At 36.1% G+C, this 24,206-nt stretch overlaps 1 protein-coding gene across 1 annotated transcript in view; it reads left to right on the top strand.

The window, feature by feature from the left end:
- The window catches only part of LOC125678739 (WD repeat-containing protein 19-like), a 36,367-nt gene that overhangs the window by 7,936 nt on the left and 4,225 nt on the right, over positions 1 to 24,206 (top strand). Inside the window, exons 8-28 of the mRNA XM_048917411.2 lie at positions 2,478 to 2,559; positions 3,315 to 3,406; positions 4,068 to 4,308; positions 6,404 to 6,518; positions 6,744 to 6,850; positions 7,160 to 7,285; positions 8,235 to 8,384; positions 9,310 to 9,390; positions 10,055 to 10,121; positions 10,410 to 10,582; positions 12,063 to 12,100; positions 12,280 to 12,377; positions 13,048 to 13,109; positions 14,101 to 14,211; positions 14,848 to 15,086; positions 15,283 to 15,358; positions 15,453 to 15,535; positions 18,388 to 18,618; positions 19,258 to 19,382; positions 20,939 to 21,048; positions 21,631 to 21,774. Coding sequence (XP_048773368.1) covers positions 2,478 to 2,559; positions 3,315 to 3,406; positions 4,068 to 4,308; positions 6,404 to 6,518; positions 6,744 to 6,850; positions 7,160 to 7,285; positions 8,235 to 8,384; positions 9,310 to 9,390; positions 10,055 to 10,121; positions 10,410 to 10,582; positions 12,063 to 12,100; positions 12,280 to 12,377; positions 13,048 to 13,109; positions 14,101 to 14,211; positions 14,848 to 15,086; positions 15,283 to 15,358; positions 15,453 to 15,535; positions 18,388 to 18,618; positions 19,258 to 19,382; positions 20,939 to 21,048; positions 21,631 to 21,774 — 2,551 coding nt within the window. The remainder of the gene's footprint in view (positions 1 to 2,477; positions 2,560 to 3,314; positions 3,407 to 4,067; positions 4,309 to 6,403; positions 6,519 to 6,743; positions 6,851 to 7,159; positions 7,286 to 8,234; positions 8,385 to 9,309; positions 9,391 to 10,054; positions 10,122 to 10,409; positions 10,583 to 12,062; positions 12,101 to 12,279; positions 12,378 to 13,047; positions 13,110 to 14,100; positions 14,212 to 14,847; positions 15,087 to 15,282; positions 15,359 to 15,452; positions 15,536 to 18,387; positions 18,619 to 19,257; positions 19,383 to 20,938; positions 21,049 to 21,630; positions 21,775 to 24,206) is intronic.

Here is a 24,206-nt window from a genome sequence, read left to right as displayed (position 1 = left end):
TAGTTTGGGAGCAGTGTGGCAGTCTTGTAATGGCACTGCGCTTTGTGTCAGCTATCAAGTGATGGATGTGATTGGTTGGAGTATTATACTAGGGAGTAAGAAAGAACAGTCAGGGCTCAACATTAAGGATTGTCCGGTACCAGTGGAAAATTTTTTTCTTGTTGATTTTGATTTAGCTGCAGATCTTAAGCTCTCGAGGATAATAATGGGACAGAACTGGTATTTTCCCATTGTACTAAAGATCTGCAGCTAGTTGACGTTGTGAAGTAAACATTTATTGTAGAATAAATGAATGTAAATATACGAGTTTAACATATTTCCTGTTGTTTTGCAAATATACGAGTTTAACATATTTCGCTCCTGTTTTGTAAATGTACGAGTTTAACATATTTCCCTCCTATTTTGTAAATGTACGAGAATAACATATTTCCCTCCTATTTTGTAAATGTACGAGAATAACATATTTCCCTCCTATTTTGTAAATGTACGAGAATAATATACATTTATTGCATGATAGTGAGGGAGATATGAAGATTTATTCACCCAAGAAAAATCATATTCCCCGAGGGCAACGCCCGAGGGGAATATGATTTTTCTTGGGTGAATAAATCTTCATATCTCCCGAACATTCATGAAATAAATTGTTTATTATACCGAAACAAAGCAAGACTATCAAAGTACGTTTGAAATTGGAGTCCGCTCATCTATACATTGTATGTAGCTGGGATCGTCCTAACGGTAACACCGCGCCGTCAACGTATTACAGTAGAAGCTAGGTACAAACAACGAAATACAGTGATATGATAACCAGTTTTTGTATTTCCATTCTCCTTGAGTGCTGATTTACTTGCTTGTTTTTGTATCAACCAAAACCATGCGATTCAACTGTGTATCAGAGACCCGCATATTTTGCGCCTTACGAACTATGAAAGTAGAATGACTCGGACTTATTGTGACGTCACAATACACTTCGTCTACCTTGACGTTAAATTTATGGAAAATGCACGAGGCTGCCCAAGGGGTAAATATGATAGGGAGATATGATGTCTGAGAGGGAGATATGAAGTTTTGTCCTCCCTGGCACGTGACCGTCTAGACCAATCAGATTACGTGTTGCGTGGCATTCTCATACTGAGGTATAATAACATATTTCCCTCCTATTTTGTAAATGTACGAGAATAACATATTTCCCTCCTATTTTGTAATGTAAATGTACGAGTTCAACATATTACCATCGTCAGAAACCAAAGGTCGGTCGCTCTACGTTCACCTACCGTGGATCACAAGGCCAGTATTTTCACTAGAAGGTTAGTCTCGGCTTCTATATGCGATTGGTCACTTTACCATTCCTTATTGCAATATTCAACCAATAAAAAAGCCCTTTATTTCCAGTCCTCGGTAGCATAGAAAAACATGCTTTCGAAGCCAAGATTTTGACTACGTTTAAGTTGGACAAGTTACAAAACTTTCAGCGAAATGCTTTATTTGCATTATTGAAGCAGAGGGTGTATTTGTGTCTATAAAGACAGGGGAAGAAAAAGTCTGTGTTACCAAGCATTTACTATTGTACTACGTTCGAGTCTATGTACAGGTATACATGTTCAGCAAGAGTTCGTAGTTCCATCATACGGGAGCAATGTGGGTTTTTTTTTAACAGACTTGATATATCATCGGTTTCTATAGGTATGTTAAGCTTACTTGCGTATTAAGTACTGCCGTAATTTGTTCCAGTTGTGTTGTCGGCACAGTTTGAGCCAGTAATTGTGACCTTCAATCTTTATGCACACCTCTCCGTGTAAACACAATTGATGTCTCACCTACGCTAATTACAAAATGACATGTGAATGGGATTGTAAATTCAAATTTGCATCTAATTTTTTAATTATATCATGCATGACTGATTTTATTCACATGCCATGAAGCAGTGATGATAATAAACATACCAGAGGCGGATCCAGGATTTCCGAAGGGGGGGGGGGGGGCACATGTGAAAGTGAAGTATTAGTTCAAATAATCAACCATTTTGGGTGCCAAATCTGGAGTTTTCATCTATATATCTTTGATAGTGACGCAACAAAACACACACACTTTCATAGGTACCGCCATTACAGCTGACACTTTGAGTACCAGGAATATTTACTCCGATTTTCCATTGGTCCTCGAATAGGTCACATAAAATCACACATTTTAATGAGTTGTGCGAAATATCAGCCTTGTGACCCACGGTAGGTGAACGTAGAGCGACTGACCGTTGGTTTCCAACAACGCATATTTCCCTGCTGTTTTGTAAATGTACAGCTTAACAGTCTTTCCTATGGTCTTTATTCAGGTACATTATGTATGAGGTTAATGATCTGTTTTTGATAGAGGTATGAAGATGGATATATTGTATACAAGTTTAACGTAGTTTTTTTTACTGTATGCATTGAGATGGATACATTATGTATGAGTTTAACGTAGTTTTTTTTTTATTGTAGGTATGGAGATGGATATATAATGATCGGATTTTCACACGGATATTTCGTTGTCATATCCACTCACATGAAGGAAATTGGACAGGTAGGGTGTTGTCATAGTTTAGAACCATTTCTATGAACTCTTTCTGTGAATGTTTATTAACCCTTTCTTTCTCTGTGTACATGAAACTATCATCTTATAAGACTAGTTTCTTTTTTTTCTTCAAATGACTGGCACCATTGCATGTTTCTTTCTGAACTTAAATTTTTTCCTTTAAATAGAAAATTCTGAGAAATTTGTTTTCATATATATTGCAAAGATTTTCCGAGTGGTACAAATAAATTATTTAAGAAAAGAATCTCGTGATTTGTTTTCTTAATGCAGGGCATAGCGCAGTGATGAAAAAGTTTTCCATCCAATTTTCCTTATGCGTGCCATCAAGAAAAGAATTTTAAGATTCATTTCTTGTCATTTAATTATGATTTGAATATTATAAAACTTTAGTTTAAATAATAAAACATGATTTTGTTTTCAAATTCATACGACGTATTAATACACAACATGAAGTCAAAATCAGGTTTTCTTTGATGCAGAAATCAAACGAATTTTTCAGCCAATCAAAAATTGTCATAATTTCATCAAGACAATAAATATTAGATGATTCTGAAATCAACAGAAATGGAATTTTGTCATAGATACTTTGTCATGCTATTATAGTAACTCAAAATATATTTTTTATAAATTACATTGTATAATCTCAGATGCAATCAGGGTCTTATAGGTATTCCCCATTTTTTTTTTAATTGCCCTATGCTTTATTCATGATGTTATCTATCATTGAAACTTTAATTTTGTAGGAACTGTTTCAAGCTCGAAACCACAAAGACAATCTGACGTGTATTGCTATTTCGACTTCGCTCAATAAGGCCGCGTCCTGTGGTGATAACTGGTAAGACTAGTATGTTGTCACGCTCAATAAGGCAGCGTCCTGTGTTGATAACTGGTAAGACTATAGTATGTTGTCACTCGGTGTAGTGATTAAAGTGAAATTCTCACTTCATTCAGGCTGGAATCGAGGTGCAAATACAGCAAAATGATATAGATCATATTGATACTTTTTTATTTGATAGATCCTTGGTTCAAACATTTTTAAGCACTACTGTCCCAAGTATTGATAGTTCTGTAGCTCTTCAAAAGCATCAAAAGTGAGCAACAGAGTTGAAACTTCGCTGCTCCACTTACCACGGATTGGTGTTGCATTCTTTGCTCTAATGAACATAAATCACTGTTACAAATTTCATGAATTTGTCAACCCCTCCTGTCTCTGCGAAGTTATTGGGGTAGTGGCTGCATCTTTTTGAGCCAAGAGTTTTCAGTCCACACAGCTCCCCATAGCAGGGTGGACCGAAAACCCTTGGCTTGCGAAGTTGTGGTGGCTGTTGCCTCATCACACCCTCTCTAATGCTGTTGCACTTCTTTCTTTAATTAGTGTGACAGCCCATAGTAGCACATTATTATTGAATAATTCAGAATAAAACAATGTTTTGGCAGAAAATCAAAACTCTCCTATTCTTGAAATACTAGTAAATGCTTTGCTTTGTGTTCAACAGCATCAAGATCCATGACCTTTCTGACCTTAAGGAGATGTTTGCCATTATCAACATGGAGGATGAGCGTGGCCTGGATGTTTTGAACTGGTCTGATGACGGTCAATTACTGGCCGTGTCCACTCAGAAGGGGAACCTCCACATCTACCTGACCAGGCTACCCATGCTGGCTTCTGCCCACCAAACTCGTATAGCTCACCTGACCTCACTGCTGGAGGTCACCATTGAGGACAATGTGCAGCAGGTAGCTTAATTACGTAATTAATTAATGCTGTCATACCATGAATTACATAATTCTGTGATATTGCCATCATATGATGAAATATGTAGGTTTGTGCAGTCACTATCCCACAATCATTCAGAAAATGCAAAATCACGTCATCATGCATTATAGTTTTAATTTAGTACACGTAAGACTATACGATTACTGTGGATTTAAAGATAATCATGATGTATCACATTGAATTATGAGAAGCATCTGTTTACCTGATAAAGACATTGGGCTCTCGGCGGGTGTGACCGGTTGACAGGAGATGCTTACTCCTTCTAGGCACCTGATCCCACCCCTGGTGTGTTCAGGGATCCATGTTTGCCCAACTCTTTATTTTGTATTCCTTGTGGAATTTACGACATTGATCACTGTTCGTTATCTTCGCCTTTCATCTTCTTGGAATTTTAGCTTAACTAATGCAAAGGATAGATGTAGGTTCCAGGTGCATTTGTGAGGCTACAGTGTTGTTAAAAGATGGGATCCTAGGGGGCTATTGTGGGGCTTCACTACAGTGGGGTGCATACACAAGTTCTACTTATGCATCAAATAATGATTTTTATGCTCCTGGGATAGAAGATCGGAGGGCATATTGTTTTTGTCCCGTCTCTTAACAAATATTTGTTAAGACAGCCATGTCTCTTAACAAACAGTTGTTAAGACATGTCCCTTAACAAACAGTTGTTAAGACATGTTCCTTAACAAACAGCTGTTAAAACATGTCCCTTAACAAACAGTTGTTAAAACATGTCCCTTAGCAAACAGTTGTTAGGATATGTTCCTTAACAAATATTTGTTAAGACAGAAATGTCTCTTAACAAACAGTTGTTAAAGAAATACTAGGTTGTGCAAATGGAGTTCTTTTCTTAACAATCAATTGTTAAGACCTTTCTGGATAAAGATGCTGTGTTCATTGTAATATTTTGAGTTTTCTTAACAAACAGTTGTTAAAATTAGCTTCTTAACAACCACACAAGGGTTTTGATCAAATGGAATTGATCAAGTTAAAGTGGAATGTGTTAAATATTCTGTCATTGTCATTCTGTCCAAAATTTTAATCTTGCTCACAACTTTTGAATGGTGAGTGATAGAGCTTTCATATTTCATGTACATTTCTTGTGACAAGATCTTTCTTTTGGTACCAAAGTTTTTTACCTTGTAATCTTGACCTTGGAGTATGACCTACTTTTAAGTGAACCTAGGCAATATTTCCTGAACTATTTAAGGTAAGGCTTTTGTATTTTGTGTATAGGTTTCTTTTGACATGACAGTTCATTTGGTACCATGATCTTTGACCTAGTGACCTTCAAGTTTTGGCCTTAATTTCTAAACTGAAATGAAAACTTGAACCTTTCTTATAACTTTTGAAAGGTGCAGGATAGGGCTCTCATATTCCATGTGTGCTTTTATTGTGACAAGATCTTTCATTTGGTACTAATGTTTTTGACCTAGTATCTTAACCTTGGAGTTTGACCTTCTTTTAAGAAAATTAACCTAGACAATATCTCCTGAACTAACTATCATATTTTGTATATAGATTCCTTATGACAATACCTGTCACGTGATACCATGATCTTTCACCTTGTAACCTTGACCTTAGAGTTTAATTCAAATTTCAAATCTTTGAACCTTGCTCACAATTTTTGAATGGTGAGTGATAGATCTCTCATATTTTATTTGTTCATTAAACTTCGAAGGTCTAGATCTGTAAACCTAATAATTATTTTAGAATAATCCTATCTATACACCAAACCGGGTTGAGTCATTTATTAGGATTTTAAAGTTTTACTTCGCAATAAATTAAAAAATCTTGAAAATTCTTCACTTTATGAATCATGAAACATGGGTGTAAAATTTGTCACGTCACTATGTGTGTGTCATTATACAGTGTTTAAATTTTCTTTATTTCTTGACCAAGGGGGCCAGAGGGAGCCACAATAGGGGTTAAAATTTAGGGCATCTTCAAAACAATATTCGTAACTCAGATGATTTATTCCCAGTCCCCTGGAAGAATTGTGAAATAGGTCTTGTTTGGAACGTCCTTTTGATTTTGTGAATTGTTTTATTTTAGGACCAGCCTCTGACGATTCCAATAGATGTGGAGCCCACCTTTATCGGGATCGGTCCGTATCACCTGGGATGTGGGATGAACAACCGTGCCTGGTTCTATCTTTTGGGAGATGCAGGTTTGTGTGATGTGTACAGATTTATAGGACTTTGTATATGTGTACAGATGTATAGGACTTTGTACATGTGTATAGATTTATAGGACTTTGTACAGATTTATAGAACTTTGTACAGATTTATAGGACTTTGTATGTGTGTACAGATTTGTGTCAGGGGGAAAATGATGAAGGCAGGGTGGAGAATAGTACTACATGTTAATGATTTGATTGTTTTGTTTGTGACAGGCATTGAGAGACTGAAGGACAGAGAATACTTGGGGACGGTCAATCACATCTGTCTAAATGCTGACTATGCTGCTGTAGGTTTTGAGGGAAAAGTCCAGCTTCACATGGTAAGACCAAAATGTCAGTCAGCCAACATGGAAACCCTATATAAGATGTTTTATAACTAATGATAACATGGAAGTCTATACTTTATATCTAAGCATAAAATTTTACAGATATACATGTACAGGCATTTGTTTGGACTATAAATTTAGAGAAGAGTTGAAGAATAAAGTGACCTGAGTTCTTCTCGCGCATGTAAATTGTCGTGGCTACAGTTATTATGGTGTTCCCATCTTTCAACTTTGTCCATTAAGGGAAATATTAAATATCAAATATCTGTTGTTTAATACTTTTACTTTCACTTTCACTGACAGATTGAGGGAGAAACAGCAGGAACAACAGATGAGCGGGAGACTCGATTGTTCCCCGAGTCGAGTCAGGACGACTCGCGAGTCACATGTCATGATCTCACCAATGACTTCCTCATCTATGGAACTGATGTAAGCTGATAGAATCTTAATTCTTCTTTATTGACAGAAACACAGTGATAAAAGATGGTATTTTTATTTTGAATTGAAAGAAGAACGACTAGGCACATTTGGCTGTCTATTTAATACTTGGTCACTCTCAGACATGCACAGGCTCACACACTTCAATTGTAAACATAATGGCTGACCTAGAATGCAGAAAAAAGGCAAAATAACAATTGTCAATGGGCATAATTCTGAGATCTGGAAATCACAATGGATGACAGTACCCCAGTGTAACAACTGATATTCTCAATCATATGATGTATTTAAAGAGAGGTCGAAATATCATTGAATAACCTCATCTTCATATCAGTAACTTTCATTAGTTGATTGTAACTTCTCTAAAATAAATTATGCGAATTTCAGACTTTTAGATGTAGATTTAAATTAGTCCTGACCAATAATTTGTGTAGAAATTTGGATTGCAACACAGCAACACACATCCATACAAACATACAGTTGTACTGAGAACAGCAACACACATCCATACAAACATACAGTTGTACTGAGAACAGCAACACACATCCATACAAACATACAGTTGTACTGAGAACAGCAACACACATCCATACAAACATACAGTTGTACTGAGAACAGCAACACACATCCATATAAACATATATGGTTTTGATGTACTGTAAACCAACTTTTATTCGCAGTTTATTCGTGATTCACCTTTGGTAAACTGGTTCGCAGCAAGTAACTTTCACAATTGAGCCTTTTTAGAGCCTATGACAGACGTTCAAGGACTGGTTTGGACCAAAAATATTCTTGACAATGAGGTCCTCGCAAATCTTGAGAAATTTTCCGCATGTGAAATGAAGTTGGTTTATAGTAATGGGAATCTGAATCCTTCACTAAATAAATTTAATATTATGTTTTTAGTTGAATTTAAGTTCTTGTCAACTATAATTTTCAGAATGGAGGAATCAACTACTTTTACGTAGAGGACTGGAATTTTGTGAATGAGTTTCGCCACGTGGTAGGAATTCGGCGGATATTTCCTGACCTGGGTGGAACACGGCTGGTGTTTATCGATGACAAGAGTGATGGATTTGTCTATAACCCCGTAAGTATATGAAATATAAGTATATAAGTATATGAGACAATCCAAAACTCAGCAGCTCTACTTGTTGCCCGGGTCAGGAAGCATGACCATATATCACCGGTGCTTGTGTCCTTGCACTGGCTTCCAGTTGATTCCCGTGTTGAATACAAGATTTTACTACACACATACAAGACACTAAACGGATTGGCACCGACCTATATCAGCGACCTCATCACTGTGTACGAACCAAACGATCTCTGCATTCATGCAATTCACGATTGCTAGAAAAACCCCACGTTCGTACAAAGACCTATGGACTAACATAGAATAACTGGACTGTCACATAGTACAGTTACTAGGGTAACATAACTCTAAAACTTTCCTATTATATTGTTGATATCTATTTAAAATAATTCAGTTTAAATCTTGCTATTTTGATTTGCAAATTAAATGTAACTATGCTTTTGGAAAATTACACTATATAATATGTTTACGGTGTGACTGTTGAGACGAGCGAAGACCCATAATATCTTACAACACAACTTGAGCCAATTCATTTAAAATGCGAGAAATATAACATGGTTGATGTAAACAGTGCATTGTGACATCATCATTAGCTGCAATTGTTTTCTTTCAAATCAAACAATTATCCACAACAAAACGTGCAAAGGTATGGGAAAGCCCGTCTGAAATTCAAAATCATTTGTGGTACTTTCCAAACTATTTGTTTTATCTACGGGGTTGTCAGTGAAGTGTACTGCAGTGATGGCGACATTTTTTTGGAAGCATTATGGGTAGTCCCCATCATTTTTCAGCTGGTGAAGAGCAAATCACGTGACTCAATTGCATAATCATTGGAGCAAGCTCGTCGCGTTGCTTGCTATTATTTCATATCCTTGTATTTTTTCACAGGTTTTTAAACTGCTCTTGATAATTTATTTTCCAGGTCAATGATCAGGTTATAGAGATCCCAGAATTCTCTTCCACTACTAAAGGTGCATTATGGGAAAACTGGGCTGGTGAAAAGGTATGGAGGGGAAAATGCTGAGTTGAAATTTTTAATTTATTCAAATGCCTTTGATATGCTTTACAATCTGATAGTATGGACATTAAAGAATTTCACTTCAATTTTCAGGACACCTTGGTCAGTTTTATTCCACTGTTTATTAGTTGTTACATTGCATGCATTTGTTTTATTGCTTGAGTTTTTTCAATTCGTTGTTTAAAATTTAAATTTTTTATTTTTTTCCAATAAATTGGTGTTTCTGCTGGCAACATGAAGGAATGAAAGTAATTTCCTTTCATATGAAATAAAGGGAGTTGTTAAAGTTTATGCATTAGAGTATTAATTTTTCCAAGTTATATTATATTTTACAAAATGAGTAGAAATCACTTTCATTCCATATTATTTGACATATTTGATGAATAATGAATTTTTGATGATGCTGAGCAATATTGCCATAGCAACAAAATGGAAGCAGAGGAGTCAAATGCATTGTGACGTCCCCTAATAGGACTTAATGACTTACTGACAACTTAAATTATACAATGTAAAGAATATCGATAAAGTCAAACAAACAAGTGAAATTAAGTAATTTTGTGATAAAAACAGAGATTTTTATGTATTTTGTTACGTTTTTGATACAGATTTTTACAGACCATTATTGATAGTGAGTGATTTTCTGTTATAGGGAGTGTTCATTACTTACGATGACGAGAAGATTTACACCTACCTGTACTGCAGAGAATCCACCAAGGGTAAGTATACTCTCTCTCTCTCTGTCTCTCTCTCTCTCTCTCTCTCTCTCTCTCTCTCTCTCTCTCTCTCTCTCTCTCTCTCTCTCCCTTTTCTCTCTCTCACAATATCGTAGGATTTCTATCTCTTGCAAAAAAAGAAAATATGTCGTAAATGTACAATTTTATTCTACTTTTGAAAAATAATATTTCTATTATGATAAACATAAGCATTTTTGTTTCTGTTTTCAAGCAAATTTTAGTAGTTTTTCGTGTTTTTTCATTCCTGCTTTCTTTGTCTCTGATCTCCAGGCCCTGTAGTGGAATATGTGGGAGATTCCAAACTTCCGTACGGAATGGTCCCCATCATGCTTTACAATGGGGAGATAACTCTACAGACACAGAGCGGTCGTGTACAGACCCAGATTTTGGACACCCACACAGCGTTGTATACTGAAAATATTGAGGACATGAGCCAGGAGGAGGTAACTCCTGTAGATAATGTTATTTTGTTGTAATCTAGATTTAAAATGATGATAAGACAATCATAATTTGATTCTGCACATTATAAGATATTAAAATACATATGTATGATATTATAAACAAGCAGGTGAATTATGGGAGCAGAATTTATAAAAGGGTTGTAATAAGAGTACACATACAGTTGAACTTCAGTATCTCAAACACCAATATCTCGAATACCATGGATATGTCAAAGTGGTTTGGAAGTCCCAACCATTTATTCTTTAAGTATTTTACCCTTGATATTTCGAATCCTCAGATATCTTGAAGTTTTTTCTTGGTCCCATTGAGTTGACTGTATATTTAGAACACAATTCAAGGACTCAATAAATGTTTGTGTGAGCAAGTTTCATAAGATTTAATTTGTGACACCGGTATAACCTCATATCATTCTTTATTCTAAGGAGTACTAATATTGCAATAATCTCTGAACTGGGTAGATATCCTATGTTCTGCTCTATAATTCAAAGTATTTTACTATATTGGTATAGACTTGAGAATTGCCCAGAATCATCCCTGTAATACAGTGCTTATACAGAGAATATCAATCTGAATTCATATAATATGAATTGTTGGTACAAAAACATTAGTTATTTTAAGGAAAAATGAGCATTTTGGTACCCAATTGTAAAAATCTCAAATTCTCATTTTTCAAAAAACACATGAAGAATCAGGTACGGAAACAATTTTTACTTTACTGGTCAAAACGACATGAAGAGGGTCAGAAATCAGGAAAACTCACAACATGTTTTTCGTATAAAGAAAACTTTACCATGGAAAGTTATATATTTTTAGAATCCCTAGAATTAAAAAAAATGTAGATTTCGAATTAGTGGACATGACCTTCGAATTGAAAGAGGAAGATATGAATTTACAAAAACCAATTCTGGCCAGAAGATTTCTTTAGAAAGAAACAAAAGAATATGTGAATTATGTAACCTTAATTGTGTAGAAGATGAATTTCATTTCCTTACTGATTGTCCATTCTATGTTGAAGAGAGAAATATGTTTTTTAATGGTATATACAAGCTCAACAAAATTTTTATCTATCTATCAAATAAGGACAAATTTACTTGGTTGATGATTAATGAAGACAAACCAGTAATTGTCAAATTGAGTGAATATTTAGTGCAAACTTTCAGAAAAAGAAGTGATGCTTTAAAACTGCAAAAATCATTATAGTTTATTATTCCTATTTTGGTATAATACTGATACTGTCCATTTACTTGTGTATATACATGATTAGCAATTCATATATGTATGTACATGTACTTGTTTCCCCAACATGCTGCATCCACACGCAGTTTGCAGTCTATGTAACCTGTAGTTAATGTTGTTTCTTTCTTTTTTGAATTTCCTTCTTTATAAACTGTCTTACTGTTATGCCCTTTGGGCCCAAAATTGGAATAAACTTATCCTATTTTATCTTATTCTAATCTCCAGGTAAAGAATGGACTGAAACAGAGCATTGCTATCAGGAGGTGAGGTCATTGGTTTTACTATTGTATTGACAAGGTATTGACTGTCAGAAGGTGAAATCATTGGTTTTGTAATGTTATTGATGGTATGTACGTGTCTATGCTTTCTTTAGTATGTACATGCATCAGATTGTCTGATCTTTCATTGATTAGTATACGTGCATTTCTGATCTTTCGTTAAGGTTCAAAGAAGCCTGGAGTTTCTGCGAGAATTTGAACGACATGGTTGCCTGGTTACAGCTTGGACAAGCTGCCATGCAGGCTATTGAGATAGACTATGGTGAGTTTGACTGTTGAGATAGATTATGATTAGTCGGTCCATTGAGATGGATTATGGTGAGTCGGTCCATTGAGATAGATTATGGTGATTCGGCCCATTGAGATAGATTATTTTGAGTCGGTCCATTGAGATAGATTATGGTGAGTCGTTCCATTGAGATAGATTATGGTGAGTCGGTCCATTGAGATAGATTATGGTGATTCGGCCCATTGAGATAGATTATTTTGAGTTGGTCCATTGAGATAGATTATGGTGAGTCGGTCCATTGAGATAGATTATGATTAGTCGATCCATTGAGATGGATTATGGCGAGTCAGTCCATTTAGATAGATTATGGCGAGTCAGTCCATTGAGATTAATTATGGTGAGTCAGTCCATTGAGATTATGGTGAGTCAGTCCATTGAGATGGATTATCATTGTAAGTTTGACTATTGAGATGCATTTTCATTGTATGTTTGACTATTGAGATGGATTATCATTGTAAGTTTGACTATTGAGATGGATTATCATTGTATGTTTGACAATTGAGATGGATTATCATTGTATGTTTGACCATTGAGATATCAGGTCATTGAGATACTCTGGTGAGTAAAAACAAATTCAAACTTTTATTTCTGACAAAAAATTTGCAATTTGAATATTTTGATGAGTGATTATTGTTAATTTCAGCCATTAGAGTATATCGCGAGATCGCAGATGTTGGCATGGTGACCTCTCTTCAACAAGTCAAGGTAACTTCTTCTACAGTACATTAATGTAGCTCACAGGTTTACTGGTCCAAAATTTCCTTACTAAAACCTACCCTGAAAATTTCTCGATATAATCTTTGGAATAGTTATATATTCTAATTTTATTTAATCTGATTGACCACCAAATGCATTACAGTTTATGTTCCTGTGTAGCACTATTTCAGTGAAATAAATACAGGATTGCATTTATTTGGCCTAAAATCCATTGTTAAATCCATTTGATAATATTTATTCAGTGTAATAGAATCTGAATGTATGAGACTCGAACAATAACAGCTTACAATGTAATGTAGTGAAATGACTCGTATACGTCAAATCGCATGAACATGAATCTGTGTATGGTCTGTTAATCAACAGTTTTTACATGTATTTTGAAAACAGAAAAATAAAAGCAAATACCCGGTAATTCAGTTTTGTGAGTGATGCCTCTTGCGAAATTATGCGACGATAAATTCCTCGCATATATTTAGGAATCTACAGTATTTGTTTTTTCGAAGATCAATTTACAATTTTCCAAATTTGCTACTGAAATATGCTCTTTTGCACAACAACATCACAACATTTATTATCATATTTATGCTACTTATAAGATAGCTATCATCATATGTTCTGGAATTTGAAGATGACTCTGTTTAAGTACTTTTCCTCTAAATATTTGTCTGTTTTGATAAGAATGGGAATTTTTAATTGAATACCGATACAAGTGGATTTTCAATTACACATTTAACTATAAAACACAATATTATTTAATATACAAAAACCCCCCAGATATTATAGGGACTTAAATGTTTAGCCGTAATGCACACCATGCTGGAATGCAGTTTTACAGTACTTAGGATTAGAACACAAAAAATGCATGTGATGATGTCATATTTATACCCACTTTATCTACAGACATATTCGTTTTATTTTGTCTTATACTTACCCAAAGAAAACCTATTTATTATTGATTATGTATTGATTTATTTTTCAGCACCTAGAAGATAAGAACTTGTTGTCTGGGTACATAGCCATGTTTTTGGGAGAATTCAACTTAGCTCAGGATTTGTTCCTGGCCTCCAGCAAACCACTGGCTGCTTTAGAGGTGCGTATTAATTCTCCAGCAAACCGCTGGCTGTTTTAGAGGTGCGTATTAATTCTTCATCAAATCGCTGGCTGCTTTAGAGGTGCGTATTAATTCTCCAGCAAACCGCTGGTTGCTCTAGAGGTGCGTATTAATTCTCCAGCAAACAGCTGGCTGCTATAGAGGTTCGTATTAATTCAGTGAAGACAACTCAAAGGAAGAAAGTTTTCATCCAAATATAAGGAGAGTTTCCCAAAGTGAGAGTTTAAATCAGACTTCTGCAACAATGGTAGAGGATATTGTAGAGTGAGTATTAGATTGGGAGAGCAGCGAGAATGTATTAGAGTGAGCTTTGAGAGAGAACTAGATGGGGAGAACATCAGGAAGCATGAAGAAAGTGTCAAGAAAACATTTGATTGGGTTTGAGTAACGAGTTGTGGGGTGATTTAAGGCGATGCAAGTCCAGACCCAAGCTTTACAATGTGCCTTAAAAACTTGTTATCTAATATGAGATAAAATCTATCTGATGATTTGAAGGATTGCTAAATGATTAACATTTCCCTTTATACAGAAATTTGTTGGAGTTAGCACTATGGTTTTTTTTTTTACAATATTTGTGCCTTGTTTTCCATTGGTCTTCTTTTATCCTGACTGTAGATGCGTCGTGACTTGCTACACTGGGACAGCGCTCTCCAGCTGGCTAAAGCCCTGGCCCCGGAACAGATCCCCTATATCTCGCGTGAGTACGCTCAGCAGCTGGAGTTCACTGGGGACTATATGACTGCACTGTCTCACTACGAGAAGGGCGTGACTCGAGAAGAGAAGGATCGGGAACACGATGAAGTGTGTGCTGCTGGGATAGCTCGCATGTCGATCAGAATGGGTGACATCAGAAGGTGAGACTACCTACAGGACAGAACTCCAAAATCAGCAATTCTATCAAAACAAATTTAACAAGAAGTTTTAGAATTCCTATACCTGGCATTCAGAAATTTAATTAATAACTATCTGTAAGATTCATATAAAAAGTTTTAAAAGTTTTTCTTTCAGATGCATGTATATTTTAGATTACATTGCCATTCACATTTACAGGGGTGTTTCTATGGCAATGAAAATGCCAAGCAGAATCCTGAAGAAAGAATGTGCAGGAATATTAGAAGGCATGAAGGTACGTGTACATCTGTTGAATCATTTGAAAGAAAATCAAAATTTGCATTTATTTGATAATGTATAATTTTCTGATGATTGTTTTTCTTCTCCAGCAATGGACGGAGGCCGCCACGTTGTATGAACAAGGAGGATATTACGACAAGGCAGCCTCAGTGTACATCAGGGGAAAGAACTGGTATGTTGTCATTCAGTTTTGTTCACGCCTGTTTTTTAAGTGACTCTAACTTTGTAATCTGATCTGCCATCATACATCATACATGTACAGTCAGTACTCTGGTAATTGGTCATTTCTCTTGCACATGAATTATTGATATATTTGTATAAAACATTTGTATGAAATTCTTGTTAAATGCTGCAGTGTGTACGATGTTTGAATGCTGCAGTGTGTACAATGTTTAAATGCTGCAGTGTGTATGATGTTTGAATGCTGCAGTGTGAACGATGTTTGAATGCTGCAGTGTGTATGATGTTTGAATGTTGCAGTGTGTATGATGTTTGAATGCTGCAGTGTGTACAATGTTTGAATTCTGCAGTGTGTACAATGTTTGAATTCTGCGGTGTGTATGATGTTTGAATACTGCAGTGTGTATGATGTTTGAATGCTGTGATGTGTACAATGTTTGAATGCTGCAGTGTGTACAATGTTTGAATGCTGCAGTGTGTACAATGTTTGAATGCTGCAGTGTGTACAATGTTTGAATGCTGCAGTGTGTATGATGTTTGAATGCTGCGATGTGTACTATGTGTGAATTCTGCAGTGTGTATGATGTTTGAATGCTGCAGTGTGTACAATGTTTGAATGTTGCAGTGTGTATGATGTTTGAATGCTGCAGTGTGTATGATGTTTGAATGCTGCGATGTGTACTATGTTTGAATGCTGCAGTGTGTACTATGTTTGAATGCTGCAGTGTGTTTGATGTTTGAATGCTGCAGTGTGTACGATGTTTGAATGCTGCGATGTGTACGATGTTTGAATGCTGCGATGTGTACGATGTTTGAATGCTGTAGTGTGTACAATGTTTGAATGCTGCAGTGTGTATGATGTTTGAATGCTGCGATGTGTACGATGTTTGAATGCTGTGGTGTGTACAATGTTTGAATGCTGCAATGTGTATGATGTTTGAATGCTGCAGTGTGAACGATGTTTGAATGCTGCAGTGTGTATGATGTTTGAATGTTGCAGTGTGTATGATGTTTGAATGCTGCAGTGTGTACAATGTTTGAATGCTGCAGTGTGTACAATGTTTGAATTCTGCGGTGTGTATGATGTTTGAATGCTGCAGTGTGTATGATGTTTGAATGCTGCGATGTGTACTATGTTTGAATGCTGCAGTGTGTACAATGTTTGAATGCTGCAGTGTGTACAATGTTTGAATGCTGCAGTGTGTACAATGTTTGAATGCTGCAGTGTGTATGATGTTTGAATGCTGCGATGTGTACTATGTGTGAATTCTGCAGTGTGTATGATGTTTGAATGCTGCAGTGTGTACAATGTTTGAATGCTGCAGTGTGTACGATGTTTGAATGCTGCAGTGTGTACGATGTTTGAATTCTGCAGTGTGTACGATGTTTGAATGCTGCAGTGTGTATGATGTTTGAATGCTGCAGTGTGTACGATGTTTGAATGCTGCAATGTGTATGATGTTTAAATGCTGCAGTGTGTATGATGTTTGAATGCTGCGATGTGTACAATGTTTGAATGCTGCAGTGGGTACAATGTTTGAATGTTGCAGTGTGTATGATGTTTGAATGCTGCAGTGTGTATGATGTTTGAATGCGATGTGGACTATGTTTGAATGCTGCGGTGTGTACTATGTTTGAATGCTGCAGTGTGTTTGATGTTTGAATGCTGTGATGTGTACAATGTTTGAATGCTGCAGTGTGTACGATGTTTGAATGCTGTGATGTGTACGATGTTTGAATGCTGCAATGTGTACGATGTTTGAATGCTGTGGTGTGTACAATGTTTGAATGCTGCAGTGTGTATGATGTTTGAATGCTGCGATGTGTACGATGTTTGAATGCTGCAGTGTGTATGATGTTTGAATGTTGCAGTGTGTATGATGTTTGAATGCTGCAGTGTGTACAATGTTTGAATTCTGCAGTGTGTACAATGTTTGAATTCTGCGGTGTGTATGATGTTTGAATGCTGCAGTGTGTATGATGTTTGAATGCTGCGATGTGTACTATGTTTGAATGCTGCAGTGTGTACAATGTTTGAATGCTGCAGTGTGTACAATGTTTGAATGTTGCAGTGTGTATGATGTTTGAATGCTGCAGTGTGTATGATGTTTGAATGCTGCGATGTGTACTATGTGTGAATGCTGCAGTGTGTATGATGTTTGAATGCTGCAGTGTGTACGATGTTTGAATGCTGCAGTGTGTACGATGTTTGAATTCTGCAGTGTGTATGATGTTTGAATGCTGCGATGTGTACAATGTTTGAATGCTGCAGTGTGTACAATGTTTGAATTCTGCAGTGTGTACAATGTTTGAATTCTGCGGTGTGTACAATGTTTGAATGTTGCAGTGTGTAAGATGTTTGAATGCTGCAGTGTGTATGATGTTTGAATGCTGCAGTGTGTATGATGTTTGAATGCTGCAGTGTGTATGATGTTTGAATGCTGCGATGTGTACTATGTTTGAATGCTGCGGTGTGTACTATGTTTGAATTCTGCAGTGTGTTTGATGTTTGAATGCTGCGATGTGTACGATGTTTGAATGCTGCAGTGTGTACGATGTTTGAATACTACGATGTTTGAATGCTGTGATGTGTACAATGTTTGAATGCTGCGATGTGTACGATGTTTTAATGCTGCGGTGTGTACAATGTTTGAATGCTGCGGTGTGTACTATGTTTGAATGCTGCGGTGTGTACGATGTTTTAATGCTGCGGTGTGTACAATGTTTGAATGCTGCGGTGTGTACAATGTTTGAATGCTGCGGTGTGTACTATGTTTGAATGCTGCGGTGTGTACGATGTTTGAATGCTGCGGTGTGTACAATGTTTGAATTTTTTACTTACAGGTCTAAGGTTGGAGACCTATTGTCCCACATCACATCTCCCAAAATCCATATCCAGTACGCTAAGGCGAAAGAGGCGGACGGTCGATACAAGGAGGCTGCTGAGGCCTTTCGCAATGCCAAGGACTGGGACAGTGTCATCCGGATCAACCTGGATTTTCTTCAGAATCCAGAGGAGGCAGTGAAGATAGTTCGAGATACTCACTCCATAGAGGGCGCTAAAATGGTGGCTAAGTAAGTGGGCTTGTGAATGAAGAAATGGCTGTTCAGTCTTATGAACTGTACTGTATAAGTGATATTTTTAGCGATTTGTACATAAATTATGGGACCCGGTATATATATTTAGCGGCAGCTAAATTCAGTGACTTCAGAATTCCAGAAAGATAGCTATTACCTCTGATACGGAATGTATATTAGTGATATTCAATTGTAGCGATCTCAACACTGTTGCTAATAATGCCAAAATCAAATCTTTTCTAAAATTCTTCTTATTCTGTATTTGGTAATGAACTAAAAAGTGAAGCTGACATTCCTGATTACAAAATCCTTTTGACATAAGCTTTTTAAATGAATATTTTGAAAATTACTATGATGATTGGAAATATACTAGTATCAGCATAATCAAAATTTAGTGAATTTTCCATCATACTCATTAGCACGATAGCACAATAAAAATGATAGTGCATGTTAGAATCTGTTGTATATTTATTGATGGAAAAGTAGAGTCATATAATTGTTGTGTATGTGAGTTAGCAAGAGATTTAACACAAAAAGTGTTGAAATATGATGGCTAGAATAGGCATCTTATCGATGAGTTATTTCCCTTGCTTTTGTAGGCTACTAGTCAGTGCAAAATAAATTGTGTACTTTCAGATTTTTCCAGAAACTCAATGATTACTCATCAGCGATCCAGTTCCTCGTCATCTCCAAGTGTAACGACGAGGCCTTTCAACTGGCTCAAGCCCACAACCAGATGGAAACCTACGCTGATATCATAGGTAAATAAAACACGCCCACTATCAAAGTAACGTAACGCCCATAATCAGATATAAACATGCCCACTACCTAAGTTACGTAATGCCCATAATCAGATATAAACATGCCCACAACCTAAGTAATGTAACGCCCATAATCAGATATAAATACACCTACTACCTAAGTAATGTAACGTCCATGATTAAATATAAACATGCCCACTACGTAAATAACGTAACGCCCATAATCAGATATAAACATGCCCACTACATATGTAACGTAACGCCCATAATCAAATATAAACACGCCTACTACCTAAGTAATGTAATGCCCATAATCAGATATAAACACGCCCACAACCTAAGTAACGTAACACCCATAATCAGATATAAACACACCTACTAGGTAACGTAACGTCCATAATCGGTTATAAACACGCCCACTACCTAAGTAACATAACGTCCATAATTAGATATAAACATGCCCCCTACCTAAGTAACGTAGCGCCCATAATCAGATATAAACATGCCCACTACCTAAGTTACGTAAGCTCATATTCAGCTATAAACATGACCACTACCTAAGTAACGTAACACCTATAATCAGATATAAACACGCCTACTACCTAACTAACGTAATGCCCATAATCAGATATAAACATGCCACTACTTAAGTAACGTAACACCCATAATCAGCTATAAACATGCCCACTACCTAAGTAACGTTATGCCCATAATTAGATATAAACATGCCCACTACCTATGTAACGTGATGCCCATAATTAGATATAAACATGCCACTACCTATGTAACGTAATGCCCATAATCAGATATAAACATGCCCACTACCTAAGTAATGCCCATAATCAGATATAAACATGCCCACTACCTAAGTAATGCCCATAATCAGATATAAACATGCCCACTACCTAAGTAATGTAATGCCCATAATCAGATATAAACACGCCCACAACCTAAGTAACGTAACGCCCATAATCAGATGTAAACACGCCTACTACCTAAGTAACGTAATGCCCATAATCAGATATAAACACGCCCACTACATGAATAGCGCAAGCCAACAACCAGGCGGAAACTTCTGGTGATATTTTGGGAAAATAAAACATTCGTAACTTTAATAACAGGCCCACACACAACCCCATGGGATCTTACATAGATGATATAAATAATAACCATTGGGTGTAATATGGCCACTTACACAATACCACAGATATGTATAAAACTGTTCTTATGAATAACATGGATACCTCTAGCACTGGTTAGTATAAATATCACAGGTATGTATAAACTGGTTCCTATAAATAACACAAACACCTGTAGCACTAGTTAATATAAATATCACAGGTATGTATAAAACTAGTTCTTTTGAATATCAGAGGTACGTTCAGAACCAAATTGCTTAAATTTCACAGGTATGTATAGAGTCAGTCCACTACCACTGATTTGCAGGTAATTTATTATGTGTCTGTTATGGATGGATTTGATTTTACCTGTGTTATAGCTGAATATATTTTGAATTACCTGTACTTGACTTTATCTGTCTGCTATTACTATTTTAGGACCTGACGCCACTCCGGAGGATTATCAGAGCATTGCTTTGTACTTTGAGAATGAGAAGAACCATTTCATGGCCGGCAAATTCTTCTTACTCAGCGGCCAGTACAGCAGGGTACTATTTCTTACTTCCTATGTAGCTAGGATGATGCATTCTGATTGGTTAACAATTTCTTACTTCCTATGTAGCTAGGATGATGCATTCTGATTGGTTAACAATTTCTTTTTCCCTATGTAACTAGGATGATGCATTCTGATTGGTTATCAATTTCTTATTTCATATGTAACTAGGATGATGCATTCTGATTGGTTGACAATTTCTTATTTCCTTTGTAACTAGGATGATGCATTCTGATTGGTTGACAATTTCTTATTTCCTTTGTAACTAGGATGATGCATTCTGATTGGTTAACAATTTCTTACTTCCTATGTAGCTAGGATGATGCATTCTGATTGGTTAACAATTTCTTATTCCCTATGTAACTAGGATGATGCATTCTGATTGGTTATCAATTTCTTATTTCATATGTAACTAGGATGATGCTTCTGATTGGTTGACAATTTCTTATTTCCTTTGTAACTAGGATGATGCATTCTGATTGGTTAACAAAAATTGGACCCTTCACTTAAATGATTTAGTTATTCATTATATGTTAATGTTTTTATTTTGTCAAAAAACAGTTTTTATTTGTTTCAGGCTCTGAAGCATTTTGTGAAGTGTAGTGGTGAGAATGGGCAGGCCATCGAGTTAGCCATCGAGACGGTGGGCCGAGCAAACGACGAGTCTCTGACACGCATGCTAATCGATTTCCTGATGGGGGAGACAGACAATGTTCCCAAGGTAATGGACTGAGTATGACAGTTCTAAAAATCGGTAAATATCAGGAAGGAATTAAAAATTGATAAATTTATATAAAATATGTAAATGAGCAGTCCAACAAAAGCTCAAACAATCAAATTCCAAATTCGTAATTCACTATTGGCATCATTTCTAAGTTCTGAACAGATACTCTGTGGATAATGAGTTTAGTTTTAGTAAACATAAGTTTTACATCTGTACAGAATATCTTTTGAAACTCACTTGAATTACAAATGTATGCCAGTAAATTTATCCAGAAGAAAAGAAATTGAATTCATGACCATTTGTGTCTCAGAGAAATAGCAGTAAATCTGTTATAACGTATTGTTTACTGTAGTGTCTCATAAATCCAGTACTACTATGCCTGATTCAGTGTGACATAATCCAATAAATCCAGTACTACTAAGCCTGATTCAGTGTGACATAATCCAATAAATCCTGTACTACTAAGCCTGATTCAGTGTGACATAATCCAATAAATCCTGTACTACTAAGCCTGATTCAGTGTGACATAATCCAATAAATCCTGTACTACTAAGCCTGATTCAGTGTGACATTATCCAATAAATCCAGTACTACTAAGCCTGATTCAGTGTGACATAATCCAATAAATCCAGTACTACTATGCCTGATTCAGTGTGACATAATCCAATAAATCCAGTACTACTATGCCTGATTCAGTGTGACATAATCCAATAAATCCAGTACTACTAAGCCTAATTCAGTGTGACATAATCCAATAAATCCAATACTACTATGCCTGATTCAGTGTGACATAATCCAATAAATCCTGTACTACTAAGCCTGATTCAGTGTGACATTATCCAATAAATCCAGTACTACTATGCCTGATTCAGTGTGACATTATCCAATAAATCCTGTACTACTATGCCTGATTCAGTGTGACATAATCCAATAAATCCTGTACTACTAAGCCTGATTCAGTGTGACATAATCCAATAAATCCAGTAGTACTAAACCTGATTCAGTGTGACATTATCCAATAAATCCTGTACTACTATGCCTGATTCAGTGTGACATAATCCAATAAATCCTGTACTACTAAGCCTGATTAAGTGTGACATAATACAATAAATCCAGTAGTACTAAACCTGATTCAGTGTGTCATAATACAATAAATCCAGTAGTACTAAACCTGATTAAGTGTGACATAATACAATAAATCCAGTAGTACTAAGCCTGATTCAGTGTGACATTATCCAATAAATCCTGTACTACTATGCCTGATTCAGTGTGACATTATCCAATAAATCCTGTACTACTATGCCTGATTCAGTGTGACATAATCCAATAAATCCTGTACTACTAAGCCTGATTCAGTGTGACATTATCCAATAAATCCAGTACTACTAAGCCTGATTCAGTGTGACATTATCCAATAAATCCAGTACTACTAAGCCTGATTCAGTGTGACATTATCCAATAAATCCAGTACTACTAAACCTGATTCAGTGTGACATAATCCAATAAATCCTGTGCTACTAAGCCTGATTCAGTGTGACATAATCCAATAAATCCAGTACTACTAAGCCTGATTCAGTGTGACATTATCCAATAAATCCTGTACTACTAAGCCTGATTCAGTGTGACATAATCCAATAAATCCTGTACTACTAAGCCTGATTCAGTGTGACATTATCCAATAAATCCTGTACTACTATGCCTGATTCTGTGTGACATTATCCAATAAATCCAGTACTACTATGCCTGATTCAGTGTGACATAATCCAATAAATCCTGTACTACTAAGCCTGATTCAGTGTGACATAATCCAATAAATCCTGTACTACTATGCCTGATTCAGTGTGACATTATCCAATAAATCCAGTACTACTAAGCCTGATTCAGTGTGACATTATCCAATAAATCCAGTACTACTATGCCTGATTCAGTGTGACATTATCCAATAAATCCTGTACTACTAAGCCTGATTCAGTGTGACATAATCCAATAAATCCAGTACTACTATGCCTGATTCAGTGTGACATAATCCAATAAATCCAGTACTACTATGCCTGATTCTGTGTGACATTATCCAATAAATCCTGTACTACTAAGCCTGATTCAGTGTGACATTATCCAATAAATCCTGTACTACTAAGCCTGATTCAGTGTGACATAATCCAATAAATCCTGTACTACTATGCCTGATTCAGTGTGACATAATCCAATAAATCCAGTACTACTAAGCCTGATTCAGTGTGACATAATCCAATAAATCCTGTACTACTAAGCCTGATTCAGTGTGACATAATCCAATAAATCCTGTACTACTAAGCCTAATTAAGTGTGACATAATCCAATAAATCCAGTACTACTAAACCTGATTCAGTGTGACATAATCCAATAAATCTAGTACAACTAAGCCTGATTCAATGTGTCATAATTCAATA

This window comes from Ostrea edulis, chromosome 2 (genome assembly GCF_947568905.1).
Source record: "Ostrea edulis chromosome 2, xbOstEdul1.1, whole genome shotgun sequence".
Lineage (NCBI taxonomy): Eukaryota > Metazoa > Mollusca > Bivalvia > Ostreida > Ostreidae > Ostrea > Ostrea edulis.
Note: the sequence above shows the minus strand (reverse complement) of the source record. Positions and strands in the feature narration are given on the sequence as shown.